Consider the following 26,497-nt stretch of genomic DNA (forward strand, 5'->3'; position numbering starts at 1 on the left):
TCTGTGCGGCCCTTTCATGATCTTGGAGCTCTTGGGGGTGGGGTAGGGTTGCTTTGGGCTGGAGAGGGTGCTGCACGTGTGAATCTGAGTGTAAGTGACCAGGGTGCACAGGGGCAGAGGGTGGCCTTCGTGCAGCTGTTCAGGGGCCCCCCACCCTACCCCACCCACCACCGGGAGCGCGGCGTCCCCGCCTCTAACTGGTCCTGGGTGCGCCTGGGGCAAATGCGCCTCTGGTCGGCTCTCCCCTTCGCTTGGAAAGCGACCCCCGTGCGCCCCGGGTTCAAAGGCCCGACGCGGCAGCTCCAGCCCCTCGGAGGGGCGGGGAGGCGAAGGGGGTGGTGCGGGAGCCAGAAAAGCCTGAGCCACAGCCGGCCAGCCCAGCGCAGGGATGGGCAGCGCGCTCTGAAAGTTCGTGACCGCCTCAGTCAACTAACTTTTAGCCGGGTCGCGCAACTCAGGCAGCGGCAGGACTCGAAAGCTGTTCCCGGTCCCAGTGCCCTTTCCAGTTCACAAGCGGCCACCTTCCAGGCCCGGTGCTCCCGCGCCTGATCGGGGTTCATGGAGCCGGGGCTGTGGCTCCTTCTCGGGCTCACAGTGACCTCCGCTGCAGGTAAGCGGGAGGGGCGGGGCGGCGCGCCTCTCCACGCGGGAGTGCACACAAAAGGAACCCAGGCGCGGGTCTGTGCTGTGGAAAAGCTAAATGAGCCTGGCTCTGCACCCTGAAGTCTTCCAGGGGCGGGCAGAGGGGCCTGAAGACACAATGATTACTTCCACTGAGTCTGGGGGTTTCAGTCTGGGAGACTTAGGCTGTTCTGTGGGCACTTTTCAAAGACGATACAAAATCGAGTTTTCACCAGAGAAGGGCAGATAGCTTTCAGACTTCACAGGAACTGAAAATAGCTTGCAAGTTTTTACTGATTTTGTACAGAGCTTTGTAAACTTTTCTAGGCATTTGGATTAGTGTGGAGACGGCAGGCGACATGCAACCAGCCCCTAGACATCCCAGAAGTTTGGTTGATTCTCATTCCGGTTTGGGGGGCGGGGGTAGTGGGTGCCAAGAACTCTATTTCAGCTGTTTAGGAGACCTTCAATCTGCCTCCTGCAGGATTTGTCCCTTGCCCCCAGCCTGGGGGCTCTGGCAGGACCAGTGTGTCCCAGGGCCCCCCTGAAGCTGGGTCAGAGGGGGACTGTGAAGAGACTGTGACTGGCCCTGGTGAGAGGACTGTGGCCTCAACAGCTGCACAGCCTGCAAATCCTGGAAGTGCTGGGCAGGATCAGGGACCAGGCAGGTCTGGGGAGCAGGAGGAGCAGGGGGCCCCTGCGCACCACCGACCTCGGCGCTGCACGTGCTTCACTTATAAGGACAAGGAGTGCGTCTATTACTGCCACCTGGACATCATCTGGATCAACACTCCTGAGTGAGTTGGCCTGGGGGGTAGGGAGCATGGCTCTGTGCCAGGCCTGAGGTGTCAAGTTCTTTGCATGGACCTCAGCCCACCTCAGTCAGACCCCCGAATCTGCCATGATGCTGCAGAGTTCAGATCTTGCAGGGTCTCCAGCCAGCACAAGTCCTATCACAGGCCGGGGTGACCCACCTTCCCTCTGACGACCTAGCCCTGGAGAAACTCAATCTTGGGTTTGAGATGTGGTAGGCAGGGAGCTGGGCAGGGGCTTTAGATGCCTGAGAAGTGTTTGAGCTCCTGCCCTAGGGGGCTGAATGGTCTGAGCCTTGCTCTAAAGCTTCCTTGGAATTCTCTGAGAGCAGCCTGGGGCACAGGGGAGGCAGGAAGGTAGGCTTGGCAGACCCAGATGGCATCCATCCTGTAAATGGTTTCTTCCTTCCCTGCCCATCTTGGATGCCAAGCCAGAGTGACACACGAACCTCACATGACTGCCATTCCCCATGGCTGACCCCAGAGTCCACAGCCATAGCCACAGAGGCCCTCTGTCTAGCCTTAAAATCTCTTACAAGGGCCTAGTGGTGGGGTGCCGATGCAGTCTAGCACCAGCCTTTGGAGAGGACCACCTTCCCCTGGGGCCACAGGGAGGGTTGGCTGTCTCGTCTTCCATTTGACTTCCACTCAATGTCTAGGATCATCCTGCACTAAGATGCACCTTGTAAGCAGGTAGATGACTTGACCTTGCTCAGGTACTATCTCCAGTGTTTGTCTCTCTGATTGCTTGAATCTTAGACTTGGTCTGGATGCTGCTAAAATCAGTTCCTTGGGTGTTTTCTGCATCTCCTGGGACATCTAATTGAACTTGCCTAGGGATTCTTGTCTGGGAGTTTGGAGATGGCTGAGCACAAAGCCTCAGTCTGGAAAGGCAACTAATTATTCTCTTTTGTGGCTTCCTCTCTCCTAAAGCCCTTTACTCTCAGAGACCTCTGGGTAGTAGCTTTGAGAGGTCACTCACTCACCTAGACATCCCAATGATGAAGTACACAGGAGAGGGGGTCCCCTGTGGGGTCCAGTGTTTTTTGGACCTGGTGACAAGATCTCTAACCACATCCAGGTAGGTCTAAAGTCTCCCTGCTTTGCCTGAATGGCAGAGTTGGCTTCAGTGATGAGCCACCCAGACTCCTGCATAGGTCCTGGGCTCAGCTGGACCCTGGGTTTGTTTAATCATGGCTGCTGCTGGGCTGCAACTTGTCCCTTACTGAACCAAGGTCTGCCCGGGTCTCACCAGTTCTGGAACGATGTCATTTGCTTTTCCGCTGTGTGTGATGAGGCCCTTGGACAAGCTGTTAGCCACAGTGGGGAGGTGGGAGGATAACAAGGATGCAGGCATGGATTGATTGCTGTTCTCAGAGAGCCTCAGGCCCTCCTTTCTTAGAGCCACCAGCACCCTGACCATTGTCCTCCTTGACTCCTAACCGTCTGCCATCAGGATCCCACCAAATGAGCACTGCAGAGACAGGGCCACTGGGTAGTCAGTAGTGGCCCTGGGTCCCAGTCTTGGCTAGAATCCCATTAGAGAAAGAAGAAACTCAGCAGTAAGGGACAGGGGTCTCTGCTTCTTCTCTAGACTGCTGAGCACCACTTGGGCAGGAAGTGAGTACCTGGGACATGTCCCAAAGGCTCCATAAACACCCAGAGATATCTGAGGTCCTATTCTGGAGTTCTGAGCTGTCTGGGGCTGTCTGAAAGGAAGCTGTGGGTATTCTGCTTTTGCCAGGACAGCCACCTGGAATGAGTCTCTCTCAGTGTCTGGTTGATCTCTTCCTGTCTTCCCCCACCTTGTTTTACTCTAATCAGTGGGGAGAAAGGGGGTGAACCCAGTGTCCTGGTGTCCCATTCAACTTCTTGGGAAAGAAAAATGACAGTTGCCAGACTTGAGCACTTTGAATTCAGACAAGATAAATATGTTAGTGGGGAGATGTTTCCTGAATGGCCTTATTCTCTTTCTGTGCATGCGTGCACACACACACACACACACACACACACACACACACACACACACACACACTTTTCATTCCCTTTCTCCTCTCCTTCCTTCCAGTAAGTAGATCCAGTTGCTATCTTTAAAATTCTTGGAACAATATTACAATGATAGAAAAAGAGTTCAGTGGGCCTCCGGTGGAAGGGAAAAACCAGAAGAGGTACTGACTGGCACACAAGGTCTGTGGCTTACTCCTCATCCCCCAGTCTCAGCCCCTCCTCTCCAGTGGTCCCTCCCTCTTACCGTCTTTGTCCTAAGCAGACCTCTCTTCTCACTCCCCAAATGTTCCCACCAGGATGTGGTTGCTCTCGGTCCCTGTGACTGTCTGCTCAGGTTGGAGGAGGAGCCCTGATCCTTGTTCCTAAACTAAGAACCTCTTGAACTTTGGGTGTTTTTACTTTTTCACGACATTCCTCTTCCTGCCCATTCAGCTTCGTGGAGACCAAGTCCACCCTCTGTCTTTGTCTTTGAAGGACACTAGTGAGGTCCTTCTGAAGATCGTGTTGAGAGTAGGCCTACTTCTACATCTGACACTCTGCAGGAGTAATGTCGGAAGTTACCATCAAGCCCCATTCCACATCCTCATGGGAGGTTAACTGCTAATTTAGGTTCAAGGGACCTTTATATTTCCAAGAAGATCTGAGATTCTCTGGTTCTCCCATGTTCCTCATACCCTGAGCCCAATCAGCCTTTTCTGTCATCTCTTAGCATGCTGTGGATGCTCCATCGATGTTGGCTGACTTTTGGTTAAACCCTGAAACCAGTTTAGTTTCCTTGAATTAACTGTTGCTGTGGCTCCAGTCAAGGGCTTTCTCTCTCCCAGGAGGTCTCTTTGTCCAGGGTGTGTGGCCCTCTTCAGAGACCCTGCCCTTCACTGCACTGTGAAGGTGCATGCCTTTCCAAGTGCCTTACCTGTGACTTCCTCATACTCTCCAACAAAACCCACAGTCCCAAAGAAGAAGCACATTCTCCATTTATCAGTTGCACTCTTTGGCATCTGAAATTGTAGCTAACAAATGACACAGTATCCTCCTCCTAAAACTTGCCTTGGACATGTGAGGAACCTCAGTTCCCCACAAGCTATGAGCAATTCCAACATTGCCAACGAAGAAACAAAATCCAAACCAAGGAAAACCCATCCCATCTTGTCCTGGAAAATTTGAAAAGCCTAAGATAGTGAGTGGGGAGGTGATGCATGGGATGTCATGTGTGTACACACTTGTGTACGTGGGGCTTCCTTGCATACATGTACTTAAAATACATCTATCCTCCCTTCAAGGCAGAGGATCGTACCACTCAGGTTTCACCAGAGAGACAGAAGCAATAGGGTGTGCGTGTATGACTGTGTGGAGACAGAGAAAATATTGCTATGTGATTGCAGCTGAAGGCTACCAATGACTGAAAATTCCAGGCAGAGATAGTGACACAGACGTGAGACCAAAGGGAGCCCAGAATCAAAATTCCAGCTTTGTTAGGGAACCTCACTCTTGACTCTTAAGGCTGCCAACTGACTAAACAAAGCCTATCTAGGTTGTGGAAGGCAATCTGCTTTGCTCAGAGGGTACTATATAAGGGACAAGGACATCTGAAAAACACCGTCCCAGTCACAGTGTCTAGGTCAGTGGTTGACTAAACAACCGGACATTAAAACAAAATTAACCCTCTTGGGACATTGCATCTAACACACCACACAGAGGTGGCGTCCTTCTGAGGTAGGTAACTGACTGAAAACCAGCCCTGTGAATAGCAGCAGGGCAGACAAGACACCCAGCAAAGAGCCCAGGGTGTGCTTCCCCACCTCTGCACCAGGAGACCTACCATCTGTTAATCCCTTAGGGACATCTGAGAGAGGCACTGTGATGCTGCGATGGCTACCATGTTTCCCAAACAAAAATCTGAGCCACATGGCTGACAAGCAGGAATGTATTTATGGAAAGAGCAGGGCAAGGCGTTGGGAATCGTGACTGGTGTAGTGGAAAGCCTGGTAAGTCTGATCTCCACTCGCTCACGAGGCAGACTCCAGCAGCCCAGAGCTATGCCCTGGAGTTCTGGCCATACTTCTCTGTGTGGCAGGAGGTGGCATCAGCTCTCTGCTTCCCCTCTGTAGGGTGCAGATTCTGGTCCAGCTTTAAGGTAGTGCCCAAGGGGGTCTCCCTGAGTTCCTCCAACTGACATCTCCTAAGGACGTCCAGTCTGCTGCCTGGCCTTTGCCAAAGCATGCCACACTGACTTAATCCTGCAGGAATGACATTTGTTTTGTGTTCTTTCCTTCCCCAAAGAAGTGAAGAGTAGACTGATAATAATAATAATAATTAACACAACATTTGAACTTGCATTTTAATGTCTTCTACCACAGAAAAACATAAGCCATGCTTTCACCATCTGTGTTCTTCAAGAAAGGCATTTTAGCAGATTTCTAAGAGAGACTGCCCAACTGTTAGAGGATCCCAGTAGAACCTGTGGGTCTGGGGCCATGATTTCCTGCAGATTGGAGCCAGCTGCACACCCACCATTGTCCCCCTGTTCTGTGAGCCAGCCATGACAAGATCAATCCTGGAGATGCATTTATTTGAGACAGAAAGGACAGTGTCTTTGTAGCTATCCTGGCGTTGGGAACATGTAGTGAGTGACTGACCAGTCCTGATAACAATGGCAATGTGGGATGGTCATACATCATTTTGTGTAACTGTGTGTATTCCATAGTGTGTAGGAGGCTGAGTCATTTGCCTGGGATTATGGGGACACTAAGGTCAGTTGTATGGCTTCTGGGTCTGCTCTCCCAGTCTCCCCCTGTTCTCCTTTCCCAGTACAGGCCTCCCTTATGTACTATGACTGACCTCTTCATCAATGCATTTGGTATGTGTGTGCATGTTCATATGTGTATGGCTGCGTGTGTTGTAGAGGTGGGAGCCAGATGTCAATATCACGTGTCGTCCTCAGTCACTTTCCATGTTCGTTTTTCAGACAGGGTCTCTCACTGGGGCCTGGGGCTCACTGATTAAGTTAGATTGTCTACTTAGCAAGTTCCAGGGGTCCCCTTGTCTTCATCTTCTCAATGCTGAGATTACAGACACAACACCACCATGCCTGGCTTTTTTATGTGGGTGCGGGCGATCCAAGCTCAGGACTTCATGCATGGGCCGCTTCACTGGCTGAGCCATCTCCCCATTCCAAGAATCACTTTCATGGATGCCATGTCTCCATGGCAGTGGGTTGGGCTCTGGGACAAGGCTCTTATCTCTGGCCGCTTCTGTTCTTTGCAATAGTGGTGTTGATCCATATACATGACTCTTTGGAATAGCACATATGCCCCTTTGCAGGATTATTTTTATAGATATGAAAAAATACACAAGAAAAAGCACAAATTGTTGGTTCATCATGTGCCCTACATTTTATTCTGGAAGCAGCGTGTTGACTTGAAGAGAAGAACATGACTCCCTGTTAGCCTTCAAGAGCCCTGAGTGGGCCCTCTAAGATGATACTGTGCATGCCTGCTGTACTGGAAGGTTAAGCCTGATGACAGAGATGCTGGGATGGACGAGTGTGGGTCTCAGGGATTCATAGCCCACTGGCTCCATCTTGCAGGTGGGATTTCTTTTTTCTGACTGTTGGCTTCATGCACTCTCACTCTTTAAGTCCATGCCCTGACCAGCTCCTCACTGCCTGGTGCCATCACTAAAGTTATGCATAGAAGAGCGATGAATTTGCTTCAGTCCATTCCTCCTTGCTGTCCAGACTCCCACGCACTTTGGGTGAAAGACTCATGGCATTTAGAAAGAAAGGGACCTCAGGGCTCCCTCGTGTGCTTTTCCACAACCAGGGGAAGCAGACCCGCCTGTCATTCGAGAGCTCAAACTTGTTGGATATTCCACTTTGAAGATGTCCCTCCATGGGCCTCAGTCCCCTGTGTGCCAGTAGGGAGTGAAGATTGTATGAAGGTGACTGGCACAAGGATCTGGGGACTGGTTAGCATGGTGCTTTGACTGGTCACATGCAAGGTCTTGAAAATGTAGCCATCTCAATCCAGAACAACTTCCATCAGTATAGACACACCTCTCCACAAAGTGACTGCCTTGCTAGTCCCCATCCCATGCTTGGAAGGCATCAATGGCTAGAAAATCCCTTCTTGAATGCTAGGGAAGTGGGCTTCTTGGACCACCTTACCCTGATCTCTCTCTTGGCCAGAAGTCCCCAGCAGTAAGTGCCTACACTCTGTCCCTCTCAGACCTGCAGCATTTCTGGAGATACTGTTCACAGTCTACTGGTGTCCAGTTAGCATAATGGTTTCCAGACCTTGGGAGAAGGCGTGTCTGGCTGTCCCAGTGGCTGATAAGTAGCTCGATAAAGGCACCTGTGGCCAAAGGTTGTTGCAGGTGGGAAGGGATTTTTGTTCCACCCTCTTCTGTTATTTCCTGTTGCTTCTCTTTGTTCTTGGTAAATAATCAGAAGGCTTGGGGACTAGGGCATGGTGCTCCTGAGGTCCCTGGTACCAGTTTCCTTGGCATAGTAGATGGCATCTTGCCATTTCAGAGCAAGGTAAAGGCTCTGTTTGGAGTCTCCTGTTAAATGCCTTCTCACCTGGGAGAGTCTAGTAGACTCCCAAGGAAGGGATTTGTAGTTGAGGACCCCCCAGGGTTGAGAACTTCCGTTCTGCATCTCTCTCCAGAACCAGGCCCTGAAGTGGGTACAAGAGACAGGGAGTCACTAGGAATGATGCAGAGAAGATTGTGCACATGGGACTGCTGAGAAATAATTCCATGGTATGCTTTCAAGAAGGATGTGTAGAAATTGATGCTGGTCAGATGCAGTGATGCCAAGTTCAAGGTTCTGACTGCTCACACTTGCCCCCACTTCTGAGCTTGTATTTTTGCATGTATCCATTTCCACCTCCTCCATGGGAGTTTAACACCTTGCATGTCAGTTTGAGTTTGAATAACTTAGTTCTTAGATCATTATCAGTTTGAGTTTGAATAACTTAGTTCTTAGATCATTTGACAGAAATATGCTTTACTCGAGAACCTGGGGATTCAATTGCAGAGTAGGTTGCAAAGGTCAGCCCCTCAAGGTGACCTTTCCCTTGAGTTCCCACTGGCTGAAAGCCCTAGAGTCAAGGGGGACGAAAGATGCCTGGGAGCAAAGTCAGGCCAGACTGGAATGCAGCTGAACCCCGCCTGAAACTCACGGTCAGCTTGACTTGAAGCAGAAAAGACTGGTAAGAGGTTGCAACCCTACGTGACCCCAAGGGAGCGTTTGGATTTCTGCTAGATGAAAGGGGCGTTGCAGCTAGGAACTTGGCCTTAAATCTGAAGGCCTTTGTGAGTCCCTGACATCTCTGGTGTGGTTTATTCCTACAAGAATTTAAAACAAAGGAAGCTGGGAGGTAAACAATGCTTTCTTCAAGGAGGCTCTATGGCCATGGCTGGAACCCGCCTGACTTCAACATTCCAGCTCTCAATCCCGAGCTGCACCCTTGGCATCTCAGCACGTCTGCTGGGGAGCTGTTACAGGGTCCGTTCCACACTGCAGGAGACCCTGTTTAGCCATCACTCAGTTCTGTTTCACAGGAGAAGATGACCTACTCCTGTTCTCTGTTAGCACAACAGTACTGAAGATGAGAAACACACACATGCAAAAACTCACATGTACATGTGTACATGCCCAACATGTCTACATGGGTGCGAACACTTATGCTCTTCGTTGGGTTTAGAATCAACTGTGCTCAAAGGGAAAACTGACGTGCAGAATGGCTGGATGTGGTGAATGATGGTTGCTGTAGGAATAGGTTGCTTGTCTAGGCACAGTTTAGGAGGTTAAATTCCCAGCAGTCCACAGGTCTCCCTAGCATAGACTGACAGGACAGGACCATCATGCTGCATCTGCCTCAGCCTGGCACAGAGTCTTAGAGCCAAAAGCTCTTGTAGAACTTGGCAGCACTCAGCCTGCCCTACTTTTATGGCCTTCGGAGGCAGACTTAGCAGGAGGTTCTAGTAAGCAGTGACTGGGGCATTTCGGCTCAGAGCCCTATATCCCAACCCAGTAAGTTTAAAACCAGAAACAGATTTGTTTCCTAGTCTGTTAGAAAGGCCTAGAGACAGGGATGGCCAGAGGACAAATGGCCGATGGTGGATAGCGGAGGGGAAATTGTTTGCTGAAAGTTAGAAGCAACTAATTGAGAATACAGATCTGATTTCTGTGTGTTTCTTGTATGACAGAATTGGTGCTGGAGGGCAAGGTGCTTCTAGGTTCAGCTGTTCAGAGGCCCCAGACCTCAGCATGGGAAGGCAGTTTCATAAGATCAAAATGAGTGCAAAAGTCTATACCTGCAAAAAATCACCAGGTTAGCTGCTGACCTTGAGCCTGCCTGCCCCACCTCACCCCAGTTCCCTCCCTGACTTCCCATTTGAGGATAAAGCCTGTTTCTCTCTAACAGGGACCCAGGTATTTTTAGTTTGAAGGAAGTGTTGGATTTATTGGCACTGCAAGATGGCACCAAGAGACAGGCCGCAAGCAAGACCTTGCCATCAGCGTGATGTCGTTGAGCAAGCCTGGCCACCTTTGCTGTCCTGACATGGGCTCTCCTGAAAAGGAGCGAGGTGGGCTCCACTCACATGCCTCAGGTGATTTAAAGGGACGTGATGATGTCAGCATTTTTGAAAACCCCCTCTCCAGGGAGTCCCCTCCTTCCAGTACCTTTTGCCTCTCCTGGCTCCGCGTCTGGCAGCTATTTTGAGCCCCATCTGTCCGCAGCTTTGCATAAAGTTGTAATGAAGCCAGGTCTCATGCCTACATCTGACTTGGAGTTAGCCAGGGTCATGGAGGTGGCGGGGCTGGAGAAACTCTATCTCCTTTGATGCCTTTGGTTGGACAGTGGAGGGGAAGCTAGCTGCTCCAAGGATTCTTCAGATGTCTTCTTTTCTACATACTTTATTTCCCTTAGCTTTTCAGGGAGAACAGAGCCTTTAACTCTTAAGCTTCCTCATAAACATGCCAGAGTGTTTTCCTGTCTCCTCTGTCCCTCTGACCCCCTGTGTGAAGAAGGGAGAGTTGGTTCTGTGTCCTGGTGAGCTGGGAGCTGATGGCTTCTGTGGCTTTGGGTTTTGCTTGTTTGTTTTTCTAAGGCCCAGTGGGCAAAAACTTTCTGAATATGGTTGGTGAGATCCTGGGAACCTCTCAGAGTGGTGGGATGGGGTGTGTGTGTTGCTGAGTTGTGGTTTTGTTGGAGTGGTCCAGGGCTTTCTCTGAAGATGGGGCCATTGATGATACTTGTGTGGTGGCAAAAGATTCATGAAAAGATCAGGTAGAATGTGGAGTTGGGTGGGCCTTTCTTAGTAGCCAAACAACTTGCCACTTCTCAGGTCCTCCAGAAAGGAAGATCCTCACCCAGGATCTTAAAGAATCATCAGATTGTGTGGAGCCTAGGGCCTCCCTACTGGGGGCCACCTCCTGTCCAGTTCATGCCCTGTCCCTCTGTGCCCACACATGTGGTGTATGTGTGGGCACAGTGGTTATTCTGAGGTGGAGATCCTCCACTTGGGGTGATCTGAAGACCACACTTCTCCCAGGGAGACCCTTCTTATCACTAATGGTTTGCCTTGCTGTCACCACAACAACCATCTAAAACAACTTAAGAAGGTGTGGTGATTCATACTGTCAATTTGATGGTCTAGGACCAGCTAATCTAGTTGAGAAAGTTCTAGCATATCTGAAGGAGTTTGCAGATTGGGTTCATTGAGGTGAGTAGACTCTCTCTTAATGCCACGGGCTTGGGTCCTGGACTGAATATAAAAAGGAAGAACAGGCTGAGTTCACGTCTCTCTGTCTGACCCCGCTCCTGCTCTGGAGCCTCCCCGCCACCATGACAGTCTGTGTTGGCAAACTGTGAACCCGACAGACTTCTCCTTCCTTGACTTGCTCCTGTTGGCTGTGTGATCACAGCAAGAACAGTCGCGAGCATGAGGAGGAAGGATTTGTTTTGTTCATGGGAAGGGACACACCTCTCTCCCATGACCCTCCTCCTCCTCCTCCTCCTCCTCCTCCTTCCTCCTTCTTTTTTTGTTTTTTTCAAACAGGGTTTCTCTGTTTTTCAAGCCAGGTAGCCCTGGCTGTCCTGGAACTCACTCTGTAGACCAGGCTGGCCTCGAATTCGGAGATCCACCTGCTTCTGCCTTCTGAGTGCTGGGATTACCCCCACCCCCACCCCAGCTCAGTCACATACTTTTAATACTCTGTATCAACTCTCAGTGATGCTGTCATACTATGACTCCAGCCAGGGCTTAATCCTTTGAGTAGGTCAGAGCCCTTCTGACCACTAATCCCCTAGGGTCTTGTCATCCAATAAAGTTGACAGTTAAGATTAATTACCGCAGCTTCGTGTTGCAGGACTATAATCTCAGCCTCTTAGGGAAGCTGAGATGAGAGCATTGGAAATTAAAGGCAATGGAATGAGTTGAAGGCTGGAGTAGGCAACTTAGTGAAAATAGCAAAAAGGAAAAGTGAAACTGTGGTAAGAGAGGCGGGTCAGGGGGAGAGTGTTTGCTAGTCGCATGGGCCCTAGGCCCAGTTCCCAGTATGGGGAGGGGGATTAAGCATATCTTCCAAAATGGGAGGACAGATGGAGGACCAGAACAGTAGAAAGCCACCTAGCCAGTCAGGAGTTCTGTGCATTTAGGAGACAGAGCAGAGAGTCACCCTCAGCACAAGCAGATACCTGTTACTGAGACATTGTGATAGTGTTGAGGAAGGGCATGAGCCACATAACTGTGCAGAGGTAACCAGGCAGACACGGTCAGTGACTCAGCTGGACAAAGTTCTGCTATTTTGACCCCAGGAGACTGTGTCAAGGCTAGTCCCCAAGGATACCACACCTTCAGAAGAAGATGTGTTTGTCTGTCTTGGAAATGATGGTGAGGGGGTCAGTGCTCAGTAGTGATAACCATTGTTTGGTAATGTCTTAAAAGTCATCCATCAATCACAGCATGGAACCCTCTTTGTCTCATAGCTCTAAATTCTCTACAGTTTTAGCTTTTCCAGGGGGCTGTGAGAACTCTGCCATGGGCTTTTCCAACGTTGATCTGCAGTAGAAGCAAAGGAAGCTACAGGTGGCCAGTTCTCTGCTCCCATGTTTGTGAAACAGGAAGTGTAGGTGAGAGCCCATGCAGCCAGCAACTGTACATGTATGTTTTCTGCTTGATTGAGGACTGCTCCCAGCTGCTCAGGGCTGGTCCGTGGAACTTGCCATTCCACCGTGGCACAGATGGAAGGAAAGGACTCTACTCAGCTCCGTTTGCTGGCTTCATCCTAATTCTTTAGTGTATTGGTGCAGTGAAAAACATCTCGGAGACATGGAGGCCTTCCTGTCATACCTGAGAAAGTGGCTGCCACCTCCTAAGTACAGAGTCCAGGCTAGGTGGGATACCTTGTTCAGGTCCACTTGGTTAGACAAGTGCTTCCTGGCACTTGTGCACCCTGTCACACTGGAGAGAACACAGTTCTAACTGGCTAACGTTTCAGAGTTAGTCAACAACATGGCAGACACCACCGTCCTTGCCTGAAGGTTTAAGATGATGGCCAAGTGGTTCTATCTAAGGAAGGCTTTAACAGAATCCAAACCCGAGCCATGACTAGACATCATGTGAGATCTCAGAGGGGCTTGTCTGGAGCCTGGGAGGCGGGAGGCTGTATCCAGTGATGACTCTGCCTCCTGACCACCTACTAGCTAGTGGGAACCATGTGTTTCTCCTCTCTCTGCCAGCATGCTCCCCAAAGCCCTATGAACTGCATGCTGCGCTACCCCACTGTCTTTGCTTTCCTGTTTCAGAAGGGAAAGCATGAACAGAAGGAGACAGATCGTGAACTTGACACACGTCCCAAGAGTAGAATGAACGTTCCCTACTGTTGGAGAGGCATTCAACCAGAACTTGAGTTCCTTTTTTTTTTTTTAACTTAGAACAACAACTATATTTATGTACCCAAATAATAATAGGTACTAATTTTGTCAGTGTTTCCCTCTGCTTGGCTGGCTTCTCATGAGAGAAGCCACTATCCTTGAAGCTGTAAACTCAGATGTTCACTATAGCTGTATCTGCAACAACCGAGCAGGAAGTGGCAGGCACAGAACTGTTGCGAGTACTGAAGCCTGGGCTGAGTGAGGTGCTACCTTGCAGCCAGCTCGAGGCTGGCACCTCCATGGTGAAATGTGGGGCTGCTGTCCAGGCAACCTTAGTTATGCAAGAGAAGCTGAACAGCACACTGTTGGATGGAGGAAGCTGGCCATGCCAGGATGCTAACCTGAATGTGAATTCCTGCTTCACATGCAGGGCCTCCTATCCGTTCCGTAGTGTTTGCCCAGACCCTTCTCCAGCAAGTGTTGCTAAATGCCACTCAGTGGGGAAATGAGGAGCAATTTTCTTTCAGTTTGATCCATTTTCCGGATGGTTTTGAACTCAGCAGGTGATGCCTATCTGCTGATTCCCAGCTGCTCCCTTGTCGTATCTGTGCCCACCCTTTAAACGTCACGTGCAGCTGCCAACCACACTGTTAGAGAGGCAGAACTCACTCATTTTTCTAGGAAAAAGCCCTAGAACCAGAAACGGGTTTTTTGTTTTGTTTTGTTTTTCCTAACGTCGTTTTCCTTGTTTGAAAACTTCTCATCGGAAGATAAATGAAGGGTGTTTGGTGTGGCGCTGCCGATGAAGACTGAATGCAGGCGATTTGGGAGTTTAGTATTTAATAACATTTATATATGACATTTGGGAAAACTTGAAAAATAAAGACACTGTGATAAATAAGATTCTGGCATCTTCACTGCTGATTAAATAATGAGTGTTCTCAGTACATAAGTTGAGAGATAATTTGTTATACAAACATGCAGAGCACTAGATATTGCATATGTAGGTATGATGGAATGTGTTTTGTTTATCCATCCGTTCATCTGCTTCTCTTGTGTGGGCCTCTGGTATAACTAACATCAACAGATGGAAGGACTGCCTGTCTCGACGAGGAATTGCATTATCAAACCCTCCTGCTCAACTGTAGGCTGTCACGATTGGGTTGAGAATACTGGTCCAAGGTTCTCCACAAATTTAATTCCATTTTCATGGTTCCACTATTAAGTATTTCGTGTTGCTCATTTAGGGCATGGTGACAAAGGGCAGTGACAAAAATGAAGTACAGACTCTTACAAAGTGGGAGGTGGTGTACGCCCTGCCTGCCAGGATGAGGGAGGGCAGGAACGGGCATTGCTATGGTTTTCTGGTTCCTTTATTGCTTAGTCACACATCACAAACACAGCAGGCTGATGAGTGGAATTTTTCTGCTGATGAAACACAACTTCTCAAACCAATTAAATAATCAAAGGAGCTAATTTTCATCCACTGCTAACTCTTTGCTGAGCGTTTTCCCACACAGCATCTCATTCCAGCAAATGCCTAGCAATCTTTTTATATACTGAGAGGGTGGAGTGCCGGTCCTGTAAGTGCTTTACAACTTAATAATGGAATTACCAGGTAATCTCTCCTGCACTCTGTGTACCATTTCTACGCCTGAGCATAGTGCTTGATGTTTCTCTTTTATCAATTTTCATCTCCCAGTAGCATGTGAATTCTTGTAGGCATGGGTGTATCTATATTTCACACTTAAAATAATCCTAGTTACATGGTGGATGCTTAAGAGCCCGTGAAGTTTCTTTGTAATGATGTTTTTCATGACTGAGCTCATTAAACTGCAAAGAATCTGGTCTTGTCAAGCTGGGATTACCTCACAATTAGCAACCAAAGGCTCAATCAATGTCTTTTTGTTTCTCTCTCTCTCTCTCTCTCTCTCTCTCTCTCTCTCTCTCTCTCTCTCTCTCTCTCTCTCTCTCTCTCCTTAGCATTTTGTTGTGGTGGTTCTCTTGGGATAAGATCTCATTCTGTAGCTCATCTTAGTCTGTGTAGCTGAGGCTAAGTTCTAACTGGAAGTGATCCTCCTGTCCCAATTCTAATCTTCTTTTAGTCCCTGCAGCTGGTACGGAAGAAGTAGAAAGTCAGCTCTGAGCTCTGCATTGTTGACTTTGGTTTTCTGACAGTTTTATAGCCCAACCTGGCCTCAAACTTGTTATGTCATCACGGTTAGCCTTGACCATCAATCCTCCCACCTCCCAAGTGCTAGGAGTACAAGTGTGAAGCCCACACCCAGCTCTGCTACCTGCTTCTGAGGAGCAGGTATTCCACAGTCAGGTCTGGGCAGGAAACACCCTGACCTGGCTCTGATTTAGAGGCCCCCCGTGGCTCTCTTTTGGCCACGCATCTTCCACCCACTGCAAGGAGACTCTGAAGCTAAAAAGCACCTTTTCCAGACAATCTTCTCAGTATTCTGAGTCCTGGGATCCTCCTACATGAAGGTCCCTGAGCCTGTGACCCTTCTAGGGCCTGTGTGTGTAGATATTACCTAGTGTCTGACACTAAGGGCCCAGGCACATAGTCCTTAGCCTGCAGAATAGGTGCTTGTAGGATGGTGAGTAGACAGCTCTTGGAACAGGGCCTGGGAGTGGAGAAGCTGCCTTGGTGTGTGATGAAGCAGGAGGAAGAGAAGTGGCCAGTGTTGTTTGGGTTGCCCTATTTCATCTGAGAACTCTGAGGGAGACCTGGACCCCTAATGGATGGCTGCTATTCTGAGGTATTATGGATGTCATCTTTCCAGGTTGAGGGATGGGATTCTTGGATAAGCATTTATCAGACTGACCAATCTTTTAATATTTAGACCCGGAGTAGGTGGGCTTCCATGTTGAACACTTGTTCCAAACGCTGTGCATGTTCACTGGAGCAGGACATGCCAAGGAGCCCTGGCCAGCTCCTAAGAGCCTTCCATATCCTGGGGAGGGGCCTCAGCTCTGTAAACACTCTCTGAAGCTGTTGGGGCGTATGTACATGGCACTCCTTGAGGTTGCTGTGGAAGTGCTAACATGTCTCTATGAAGAAACACACAGCCATCTTATTTCCTTACTTTTAAAACACTTTAGGCAGAGCATTTTGCTTCAGCTGAGTGGCTCGACACCCAGCAATGCAAAATCAGCTGACAGCAATTTCAGAATTGCAGGTCTTGATGTTGATGGAGAAATAGGAGCATTGCTGTTCCTCATGTATAATTTTCACCAAGAAATGGAGGACTAGCTTTAATGTCAACACTTAGAGATTTACTGTAACCCTGTTCCTGGAAAAATACACCTTCAGCCAAATCTGGGCCCACAACAATGACCACATTATTCTCCCCGACCCCCTTCTGTTCCTGAGAAAAGATCTAGGTCCCAACAGGACCTTCCTTCTCCCTCTGCCTTGCTCGGCAGCTGGGCCTCTCTGGGTTGGCAGGGAACCTCGATCTGCTGCTGCCTCTTGGGGTGCTTGGTAGGGAGGAGTTGGGGCAAAAGCAGAGGGACATGGGATGGATGGGGTACTCTCCAGTCTCCAAGCCAGCAGGGAAGAAGGCTGCTGTGAAAGCATCTGGTCCCCACAGGCTACTCTGCCTGACTCTCCTCAACACCCCCCAAAAGGCTTCATAGCTGCATGCTTTTAAGGAAAAGAAATTCAATTTGATTTTATTTTGAAAACACAGAGAGGATTCAAGGCCACCCTTTGAGGTGGATAATTGGTGATACTCTGTGGGACTCATAGAAACAGGGATGAAGAAGAAGGCCCAGATTTACTGGAAGAGGGCCTCTGACCCCATAAGCTTCCTCAAGTTCTTAGTAGTTTGTCCCCTAGATCATGTCCAGTTACATTAATGAATTAAGCATGTGGTTTTAACTTCTTCTCACTCAACTCTAGAAGTCTTTCCTCTCTGGAGAATGAGCCATGGTTGGGCTGTGCTCACTCTTAAAACCAGATTTAAACGTTTATTGCTCTAGATGACATGCCTCCCAATCCCTACCATAACCAGAAGTGGTTGATCATTTCAGGCAGTTTTTGCTGCACAATAAGACCTTCCCATGGTGAATTCCATTCTCAGCCGCCCCACTGAGGTGGTGGCGACGGCTCCTGGAGAGCATCGAGTATACCCGCTGGTGTTTGCCTCTTTGAGGGAGCTGCATCTGGGGGCTAGGGTGGATCTCTAATAGCTGTAATTGCATCTGCCCTATTTTCCTTAGTGCCAGCTGTGAGGCCTGCCCTGGAGTTCAGTTAGCACTGAAGTTGCCAGGGACAGTCTCAGGTATAGAAGGCACTTACAAACACCAAGTCAGGCCCCAGACAAGGACCAGCACATGGGTCACATCAGATGTCTTTGTCAGGAGCATTGGGTAAATGCAGGACAGGTTCCTAGCGCGAAAGTCCAGTAGTTCATGTGTGTGTGTCTGTGTGCATATCCATGAGGAGGCCACTGTCAACCTCAGATGTTACTCTCAGGAGCCATCCACCTTGTTATGGGGCAGGTTCTTTCACTGGTCTGTAACAGGAATGTTAGAAGGTCTTAACAAAATTAAACCTGAGGCCAGTTATTGGGGTGAATGCTGGAAGATCAGAGAAACAGAACAGGCCACAGCTACCTCGCCTCACCATTTCCTCAGCTGATTTTGTTTCCTCAGATTGGAAGCTTCTGTATCCTCATCCCAATGGCTCTCAGCTGAACTGCTGCTCGAAAGCCTGAAGCTTAACCAGCTAAATGCTTCTAGTTCCTGGTCCTCACGCCTTATATATCTTTCTGCCATCATTCCCTGAGATTAAAGGCTCACTTCTTGGGATTAAAGGCGTGTGTCACCATGCCTGGTTATTTCCAGTGTGGCCTTGAACTCACAGAGATCCAGATGGATCTCTGCCTCCAGAAGGCTAGGATTAAAGGTGTGAGTACCACCATTTTCTAGCCTCTGTATCTAGTGGCTGTTCCGTTCTCTGATCCCAGATAAGTTTATTAGGGTGCACAATATTTTGGGGAACACAATACCACCACATTGGCCTAAACAGTTAGACTGGTTGATGACCAAGCCCCAAGGATCCTTCTGTTCTAACTCCCTAGCATTGGTATTATAAGCACACACCAACACACAAAGTTTTTTGTGTGCAGTTTAACTCAGGTCCTCATGTGTGAGAGGATTTTAACTGAGACAGGCTGGGGATAAGCTAGAGGTCCAGGCTGGGCTCTAAGGACCTGCTATGCAGGAGCCTTCATGGTTTGATCCAGAAAAGAGAGAAACCCAGAGGAGCTTGCAGCCTGGCTTTTGGCACCTCAGTTAGGTTGAGGTGCTCCTGAGTGCATAGACTTGCATCAGCTCTGTGTGGCTACTAGGGCAGCCAGCTCTTCCCTGCATATCTCTCCATCTCAGCAGACCATTTGGATGTTGGGTTCATTCCATACAGTCCCCAGTTAGCATGCTATAGTGGGGGTGCTTCACCCTGCAGTGGCTGAACAGACCCTCCCCCTCACATTTCTCCATGCTCTGCAGACAGACTGTGCCCTATGGACTGTCCAACTACAGAGGAAGCCTTCGGGGAAAGAGGTCCTCAGGGCCATTTCCGGAAAGCTCCCAACCTTCTCCACGGACACGCTTGCGCTGTGCTTGTACGGGGATGGATGACAAGGCCTGTGCACACTTCTGTGCACACACTGCAGATGTCAACAGGTATGACACACCTTCTAGTCCCACTCATATCGAGGTACAAGTAACTGATGGGCAAAGCTAACCTGGAGGCTTCACAAGAATGGGTGAAGAGTGGCTTAGGCAGGTCCTCAACCACCCTTGCCTTTCAGAACTGAGGCCACAGCTTCTGTAGCCTGGAGTTCTGTAAACACACCAGAATGAGTTGGAAACGTTTAAGAGTGAGGAGCCTACCCATCTCCACGTGTATTTTTAGTTTCTTTGCAAACAGCCATCAGGAGTTTATATTCTCACCGCCTCACACAAAGGACCCCTTGTCAACCAGGGTGTCATTGTAGCCCCTGGATCTCCTCTCTGAGTCCGACACTGCTTTGCTTCTCAGCTGCACAGGAAAGAACGTAGATCCATTCTGAGTGGGAAGTCACCATACTTTCCCTGGGGCAGCCACCTGGACTACTGTTCCCTAGATAGCTAAAAGCTCCTGGCTCCTTTTCCCTTTACATTGGGCAGAGACTCATCAAGCCAGGCAGGCAGAGCAGCCTATTGCCAGACTGAAGGAAGGGCTGAGTGGTGTTGTAGATGGGCCTCGTATGTCCTCCTTTATGGGCTTAATGATCCATCTGAGTAGGGTGACCCCAAAGCAAAACAGGCTCTGCCATCTGGAGAACATGGTGCTGTGTGCTTTTGTTCTCCCAACTGGGGTTTTGCGAATCCAGTGAGTAACTGAGGAGTGTGTTTGGTACTCAGACATTGGTCCTACAGTCGGTGCTAGGGACCTAGTCCTTGGGCAATACACTAATTTCCTTGGTGGGGAAGAGGAAGTCATAATTTGACACCCCAAGCCAGCCATATGGAAATGCCAATTCCTGAAAACTGCTGTGTCCCCACAGAGATTCCTGGAGAGCAGGAAGACCAGCTGCAGAAGAGGAGGGGGAGACCAGAGGCCCACGCCAGAGGTGAAGATGGGGTACATTCATTCAGGGGCACAGAGTGGGTGGAGACACAGCGTCTGATCTCAATAAGTGACCCGTGGAACTCCTGAGCTCACAAGGGTCCCCACCAACTTTTGGTCTGTTAGCTCTTGATGTATATGATTATTGTCACCTCTCTGGTTCTGAGGAAACCCTCTGTGTTTTTAGAGCCCTTCCACCCGGTGTCCCTCTTTGTTCCAGGGCGGTGATAGCCAGCTCGGCTCTCACCGGAACAGCAAAACCAGTTACCTGTGGTTCTCACAGCTCTCTGAGTTGAGACAACCGACGCAACTCTGCAACCAAGTGATCCCTGTTAAATCATTTCTTCTCTGTTGTTAGAGTTTTTCTGCCTGGCCCACAGTCAGGACAAATCTCTCTCACCCGCCAGTCCCAAGCCGCTCAGACCCGACCAAGTAAACACAGACACTTATATTGGTTTCAAACTGTATGGCCGTGGCAGGCTTCTTGCTAACTGTTCTTACAGCTTAAATTAATCCATTTCTATTAATCTATACCTTGCCACGTGGCTTGTGGCTTACCGGTACTTTACATCTTCCTTGTCCTGATGGCGGCTGGCAGTGTCTCCCCTCCCAGCTTCCTGTTCTCTCAATTTTCCTCTCTGTTAGTCCCGCCTATACTTCCTGCCTGGCCACTGCCAATCAGTGATTTATTCATTGACCAATCAGCAACACATTTGACATACAGACCATCCCACAGCACCTCCCCTTTTCTTTTCTTAAAAAGGAAGGTTTTAACCTTTACACATCTCCAAAGTCAGCTTGGTATATTTGGGAATTTGGGCGTAGCTTCTCTTACTACTTCCTGCTGGAGGGGGGCGCTGTATCTTCTGGGGAAACAAAGAAAATTTTAGGATCATGGAGTAGTCCGTGAGGCTGTATCATCTGAGCCAGTTGCCTTGAAACGGTTCTGGATGTTGGATCATCTGGGCCATGGTGTCATCGGAGACCTTTCAGGGGGTCTTGGCTGGTCAAACCTGATGTATCTTACTCTGGAACAAATCCATAGCCTCTGGCTTTCTGTGGAAACAAAAGCAGAATCTCCTTTCCAAAGCAACATATCCTTATATCCAAATTTTGAAGTCAAGGTATCTTTAAAATATACATAGTGGTTTAACTCAGCTTCCTTTACAATCAAATATCTCTCTGTAGTTAAGAATCCCAAAGACAACACAATCCAGACTCTCTGTGTAATAGTCATCTCTACGTGGCTTATTTTTTATATTAATTTTATTGTCTCTTTAAAGACTTTATTTTTTTTAAAACCATGTATTTGTTTCTATACTGTATATATCACCTTTTTTTGTCTCTTTTAAGCCTACGTATATTTTACATATATTTTAAACTATTACATCTGAATCTGTCTTATTGTGAATCTGTTGTTTTAAGTTGTAGCATCTGTGGCTGCTGGCTCCGCCCACCTCAGCTTTTCAACATGGCGGCAGTATGCTTACCGCCAGCTCTGGGAGCCATCGTGGGTCTATGCTTTTAGCCAAGTAGCGTGTAGCCCAGAAATCTCTTTTTTTGTTTTGTACTAGCAAAGGCTAAATCCACAATGTAGCTTAATGTGCCATTTGTAGAGGCCTCATTCCCGATATACTGTAGGTCGAGCGCGCACGCCAGCAACCCGCCAGTAGCTCAAACCGGCAGCTGCCGCTCATTTGAGAGAGACAATTAGGAAGCTGTTTTTAGCTCCGTTTTAGAATCTTTTTTTTTTAGGTTTTAGGTGGAAACTCTTGGCCCCACGTTGGGCGCCATTTGTTGTTAGAGTTTTTCTGCCTGGCCCACAGTCAGGACAAATCTCTCTCACCCGCCAGTCCCAAGCCGCTCAGACCCGACCAAGTAAACACAGACACTTATATTGGTTTCAAACTGTATGGCCGTGGCAGGCTTCTTGCTAACTGTTCTTACAGCTTAAATTAATCCATTTCTATTAATCTATACCTTGCCACGTGGCTTGTGGCTTACCGGTACTTTACATCTTCCTTGTCCTGATGGCGGCTGGCAGTGTCTCCCCTCCCAGCTTCCTGTTCTCTCAATTTTCCTCTCTGTTAGTCCCGCCTATACTTCCTGCCTGGCCACTGCCAATCAGTGATTTATTCATTGACCAATCAGCAACACATTTGACATACAGACCATCCCACAGCACTTCTCAGTAGAAATGGATGTGCACATGGGCAGTGGAGCCCGCCCCCACCACTTCCAGCTCATTTTAGTATTGTTTTAATACCTGCCTCTTTGTTTGTTGTGTGTGTGCATCTGTGTGTGTGTTTGTTTTTTGGTTGATTTTTGATATGAGCAATCTTGAGGGCTTCCTGCAACCAAGATGGGCTTATTTGACATTCTATCAATCAGAAGTCATTATTAATAATGGCTCAGCTGCATATCTGCAATGGGATGGTAATTTATGTTCATAATAATAGCCTGGAGGTGGCTTCAGTTCCTACAGGGAATGATCAAGGGAAGATTGAACCAATTCCTGTGTACAGGAATTTCCCAAATCCATGAGATGGCCTCCAGTGGTCTAGAGAAGATGAAAGGAAGCAGAGAGGCCAAGGAGCCAGCAGGTCCTCAGGGAGTGTGCGCCAGACCTCAGCTGGGACCCAATCAGCCTCCTCTTCCTTCCTTCCTTCCTTCCTTCCTTCCTTCCTTCCTTCCTTCCTTCCTTCCTTTCTTTCTTTTTCTCTTTCCCCTCTTTTTACTTTTTTCTACCCCTAACCAAACTTCTGTTGGTGAAAGTCTGGTGTGATTAAAGCTATCCATCCATTGTATCATTTATTGATTTACTCACACATTCATTCAGCCAAGATCTGTTGTGCACCTGCTACATGCTGGGTCCTCACTATCCTAGACGTGCAGAGAATGAGGCACTGGGTCTTCATTAGTTTGTTTGGTGGTAGAAGCAGACAGTAGACAGACAGACAAGTATACACAGTACAAACTGAGCAAGCGAAGGAAAACAGGATAGAAAGTGCTGGGGTGGCTGTGGTTTGTGATTCGGTAGACTGAAGCCATCTCACCAGCCAGGTGACCTTAGCACAGAGGTGGAAGGTGAGGCATGAGCTATGTGGAGGTGGGATATGGGAAGGAGAGGTGTTCCAGACAGGGGAACTAGAGGGACGGAAGTCCTGGGGCTTATCCATCATAGGAGCTGTGTTCAGAGAAAGCACAAGATGCCTCCTTCCAGGTTGCTGCTGGTGTGCCTGTTCTGTCACGTGATGCTGTTATGATTGTTCTGTCACATGATCAAAGGATGAGCTCGGGATGCTGGAGAGACATTCAACCAGTAACATGCTTACTATGCAAGCCTGAGGGTGACGGCCGGGGTGGCAGGAAAGCAGCTCCCTGGGCCTCTCTGGACAGCTAGCCCAGCCGACACCAACAGCTCCAGGGCCTCATGAGAGACCCTGTTTCAAAGAAAAAAATAGGCGACTAATCCTGAGGAATGACACCTGAAATTGCCCTCTGACCTCCTCAGGCATGTGCACACACACGCACGTGCACACATACGCATATGCACACACACGCATAGGCTCTGCCCCCTCACCCCATTCACACATCCAATCAAAAATGAGATTGGATTTCATAGCAGGTGTCCCACTGGAGCCTGTAAGGCAGCCTTCCAGAACCTTCTAATTCATGTAAAGTTCTTAGAAGGCAGTTTCTGCCAGAGGAAAGCCTTTAATTCAAAGTCTTTAATTCAGCTGGCGTCTCTCCCTGCTTCCCTGTAAGACATGAGTTAGTAAAGGCCAGAGTCACACAAAGAGTGAACCAACGGAAGGCCTCCCAGTGGCCACACCTGCTGCTATTAATCTTTTCACACCTTTGTACTCAGCCTCTGAAATTGCTCAGCACTGGTACTGGGAACTTCCAGGCAGGAGACAGCTAGAGGTGTGGCCAGGAATCCCTTCTTCAAGTTGGAAGAGCTGGTGTGCTGTCATGACACCTCTCTTTTTCTTTTGTTCTCTTTCCTTTAAATAGGATGAAGTCCAGGACAGACAAAGCGGGCCGGCCATAGCAGGCCACTACCAATGCTTCTTGCTTTCCGCAGCAGACTTCACCCTCGCTCTCCCTGCCTACCGACTGCCTTCCACGAAAGAGCCATTGTGCTTATGCTGACAAGGTTCAAATTGCCTCTTTAGGGACAAGGGGGGAATTGCCCTGAGTGGAAAAAAAAGAAAGAAAGACCCACCTAAAGAGCCTTCACTTACCAGTACACCCCTACCCCAAGAATGCCCAAGTCCAAAGGACGCCAGCTTCCCTAATGGGAAAAATGATCCCAGATGTGCCCTGGGGGCCAGATGCCTTCGGCTCCAGTTTCACAAGGAAGTTGTTTGGGAGGTATGTTAAGTCAGAAAGCTACTTACTGGCTTTTGATATGATTCCTCTTGGAGAGTAAGTGGACACCAGGCTGGCTCTTCACAAAAGTAAACACGCATCCATCTCCTAGAAGATGCAGGACACCCGTGTGGCTGGAGCAGCTCTGCTTCTGCAGCCCGCCAGGCCTGTGTGAGTCAGAGGCTGCAAGGCGAGATCTGGGTCCTCGCTGTGCTACGGTCTGTGAATTTGCATTTCATAGGATCTAGAAACTTCTAGCTGTGCTTGGTACTCACCAAAAGAGTGGATCTCAGAAACAGGAAGAGAAGGAAGACAAGAAACCTCGATGTGCATGAGACAAAAAAGAGAAAATGCATCCTTGATGGTTTTGAACTTGGGGCACGCAGCAAAGAACCATGGGTTCTGTGGATGGCCTCTGTGTCAGAGCTTCCAAGCCTGCCTTGCAGGGAGCTGCCCTGAGGGGAGTCCGGCTCAAGGCTATTAGGCTGAATATCCGCTTTCATGAATAAATGTGGCTCTTTAGGGAGTGGCTTCAAAATAAGCTGAAAACACAAACTCTTTGTACATTATGTAAATTCCTGTTTATCTATATAATTGGCAACAACTGGGACTTGTGACTCCTGGTGGTTCAAAATCTTTTAGCTGAACTCTTTCTGCTGTGTTCATGGTGAATGTGTGTGTGTGTGTGTGTGTGTGTGTGTGTGTGTGTGTGTGTGTGTTGGGGGTGGACTGTGAGTTCCCATGTAGACTCTGCTCTGCAGACCCAGCTGGGGACAGTCTGCCCACCTCCCCACCAGGCCTCACAGCAATGAGAACCTGTCTTTGGGCGTGTGCCAAGGGCACCATGCGGAGACACTTTAGCTGGTGTGTGAAGTGGGGCCTTCACCAGATGTTGAACTTCAGAGGAGGGCCTCCTAAGTTATTACAGGTGTGAACGTGCCTGTCTTTTGAGGCGGGAGGCTGGGAGTGACTGTTTGCTGAGGGGATGTACAGTTTAGAGAAGTAATTATTTATTGGGGAACTGTTTTCTACTAAACTCCTTTATGGGATCTATTAAAAGTAAAGGCACTGTAGATAGGTAGATAGACAGACAGACAGATAGATTTTAAATTGTGTTCAGGATCCAAAATCATATTCCTTAGAACTAGAGTATGTTTAAGCACATATGCACTGTTTGGCATAGTGGCCAGATTGTATCTCAAAGACAAATCCACTCGTTGTGAGAACACTCAGAAGATAAGTCAAATGCATAATAATAATAATAATGATAATAATAATAATAATAATAATAATAATAAACCTAAAAGTTTGCTCTGGTTTGTGGGCTTTTCCTTGCATACACAGTTACATATCACTTTGAAGGCCTCTGGAGAGAGCCAGAGTTTGGGAAAGTATAGAGTGAGACATGGGTAGAGTGCTGTGTTGAAATATAAACACCAAGGCAGCTGGGAAGAAGGTTTGGAGGAAGCTGTCGTCTTCCCTGGCACCCCTGCCCTTCCCCTGGCACCTCACACCTTCCCCTGACACAGGGAGACAGTCACAGACCTGTTGCTCACAGCATCTGAGAATTACCTCCAGAAGTGACCACAGTAGCAAGACCACACAGGGCAGAAAAACAAAAGCGAGACTGTTATACAAAGGGAGGGGCGGGGCGGGGGCGGGGCGGGGCGTGGGAGGGGCGGGGCGTGGGGGCAGAGGGATGAGTCTTGTTAAAGTATTTTAATGCAAATGCCATTATAAAAGCCATCACTTTGTATGAGCCATGCTAATAAACGTTTAAAAGGGATTCTAAAGCATCTATAGGGTTCAAGGACTCTTCCCTGTCTCTGTCCCACTTTTGAATCCATACTCTTAGAGACCATCAGAGGAAGAGAATTGAACCAAGACAAAGACATGGATCACCTCTGCCCCCGCCCCTCCCCCCACACCAAGAAACCCAGTGTTTAGAGTGGGCTGGATCACATCTAATCTGAGAAAACCCAAGAGCCTCTTGTTTTAATTAAACTCATTTTAGAGAGTTTTGACTCTGATGAATTGAGAGAGTTGAGCACTAATTTATTCAGCAGGATGTGCAGTAGTACACAGCAGGGACCATGGTGTTCCTGGGAGGCACTGATGGGGCCTGGCATCCTTCAGCCCTTGGAGAGGCTGCAGGGCACAAGAGCAAA

The 26,497-nt window shown here is 48.7% G+C and overlaps 1 protein-coding gene across 1 annotated transcript; it reads left to right on the plus strand.

Moving 5' to 3' along the window:
• Positions 1 to 161: 161 nt before the first annotated feature.
• On the plus strand, positions 162 to 25,646 carry Edn3 (endothelin 3). The gene is made up of 5 exons (XM_052724954.1): positions 162 to 610; positions 1,106 to 1,418; positions 18,851 to 19,027; positions 19,894 to 19,959; positions 23,973 to 25,646. Exons 1-5 carry the CDS (start codon positions 559 to 561, stop codon positions 24,007 to 24,009), a joined length of 645 nt encoding a protein of 214 aa, XP_052580914.1. The 5' UTR covers positions 162 to 558; the 3' UTR covers positions 24,010 to 25,646.
• The last annotated feature ends 851 nt before the right edge of the window (positions 25,647 to 26,497 follow it).

The sequence above is a fragment of the Peromyscus californicus genome, unplaced genomic scaffold (assembly GCF_007827085.1).
Source record: "Peromyscus californicus insignis strain IS unplaced genomic scaffold, ASM782708v3 Scaffold_7__1_contigs__length_154581171, whole genome shotgun sequence".
NCBI lineage: Eukaryota > Metazoa > Chordata > Mammalia > Rodentia > Cricetidae > Peromyscus > Peromyscus californicus.

Excerpts from the sequence above, each read along its gene's own strand:
- Edn3 (XM_052724954.1), top strand. The coding sequence starts at position 559 with ATGGAGCCGGGGCTGTGGCTCCTTCTCGGGCTCACAGTGACCTCCGCT. Across the intron at positions 1,419-18,850 it reads ATCTGGATCAACACTCCTGA|ACAGACTGTGCCCTATGGAC; the intron begins GTGAGTTGGCCT and ends CATGCTCTGCAG. Across the intron at positions 19,028-19,893 it reads CACACTGCAGATGTCAACAG|AGATTCCTGGAGAGCAGGAA; the intron begins GTATGACACACC and ends GTGTCCCCACAG.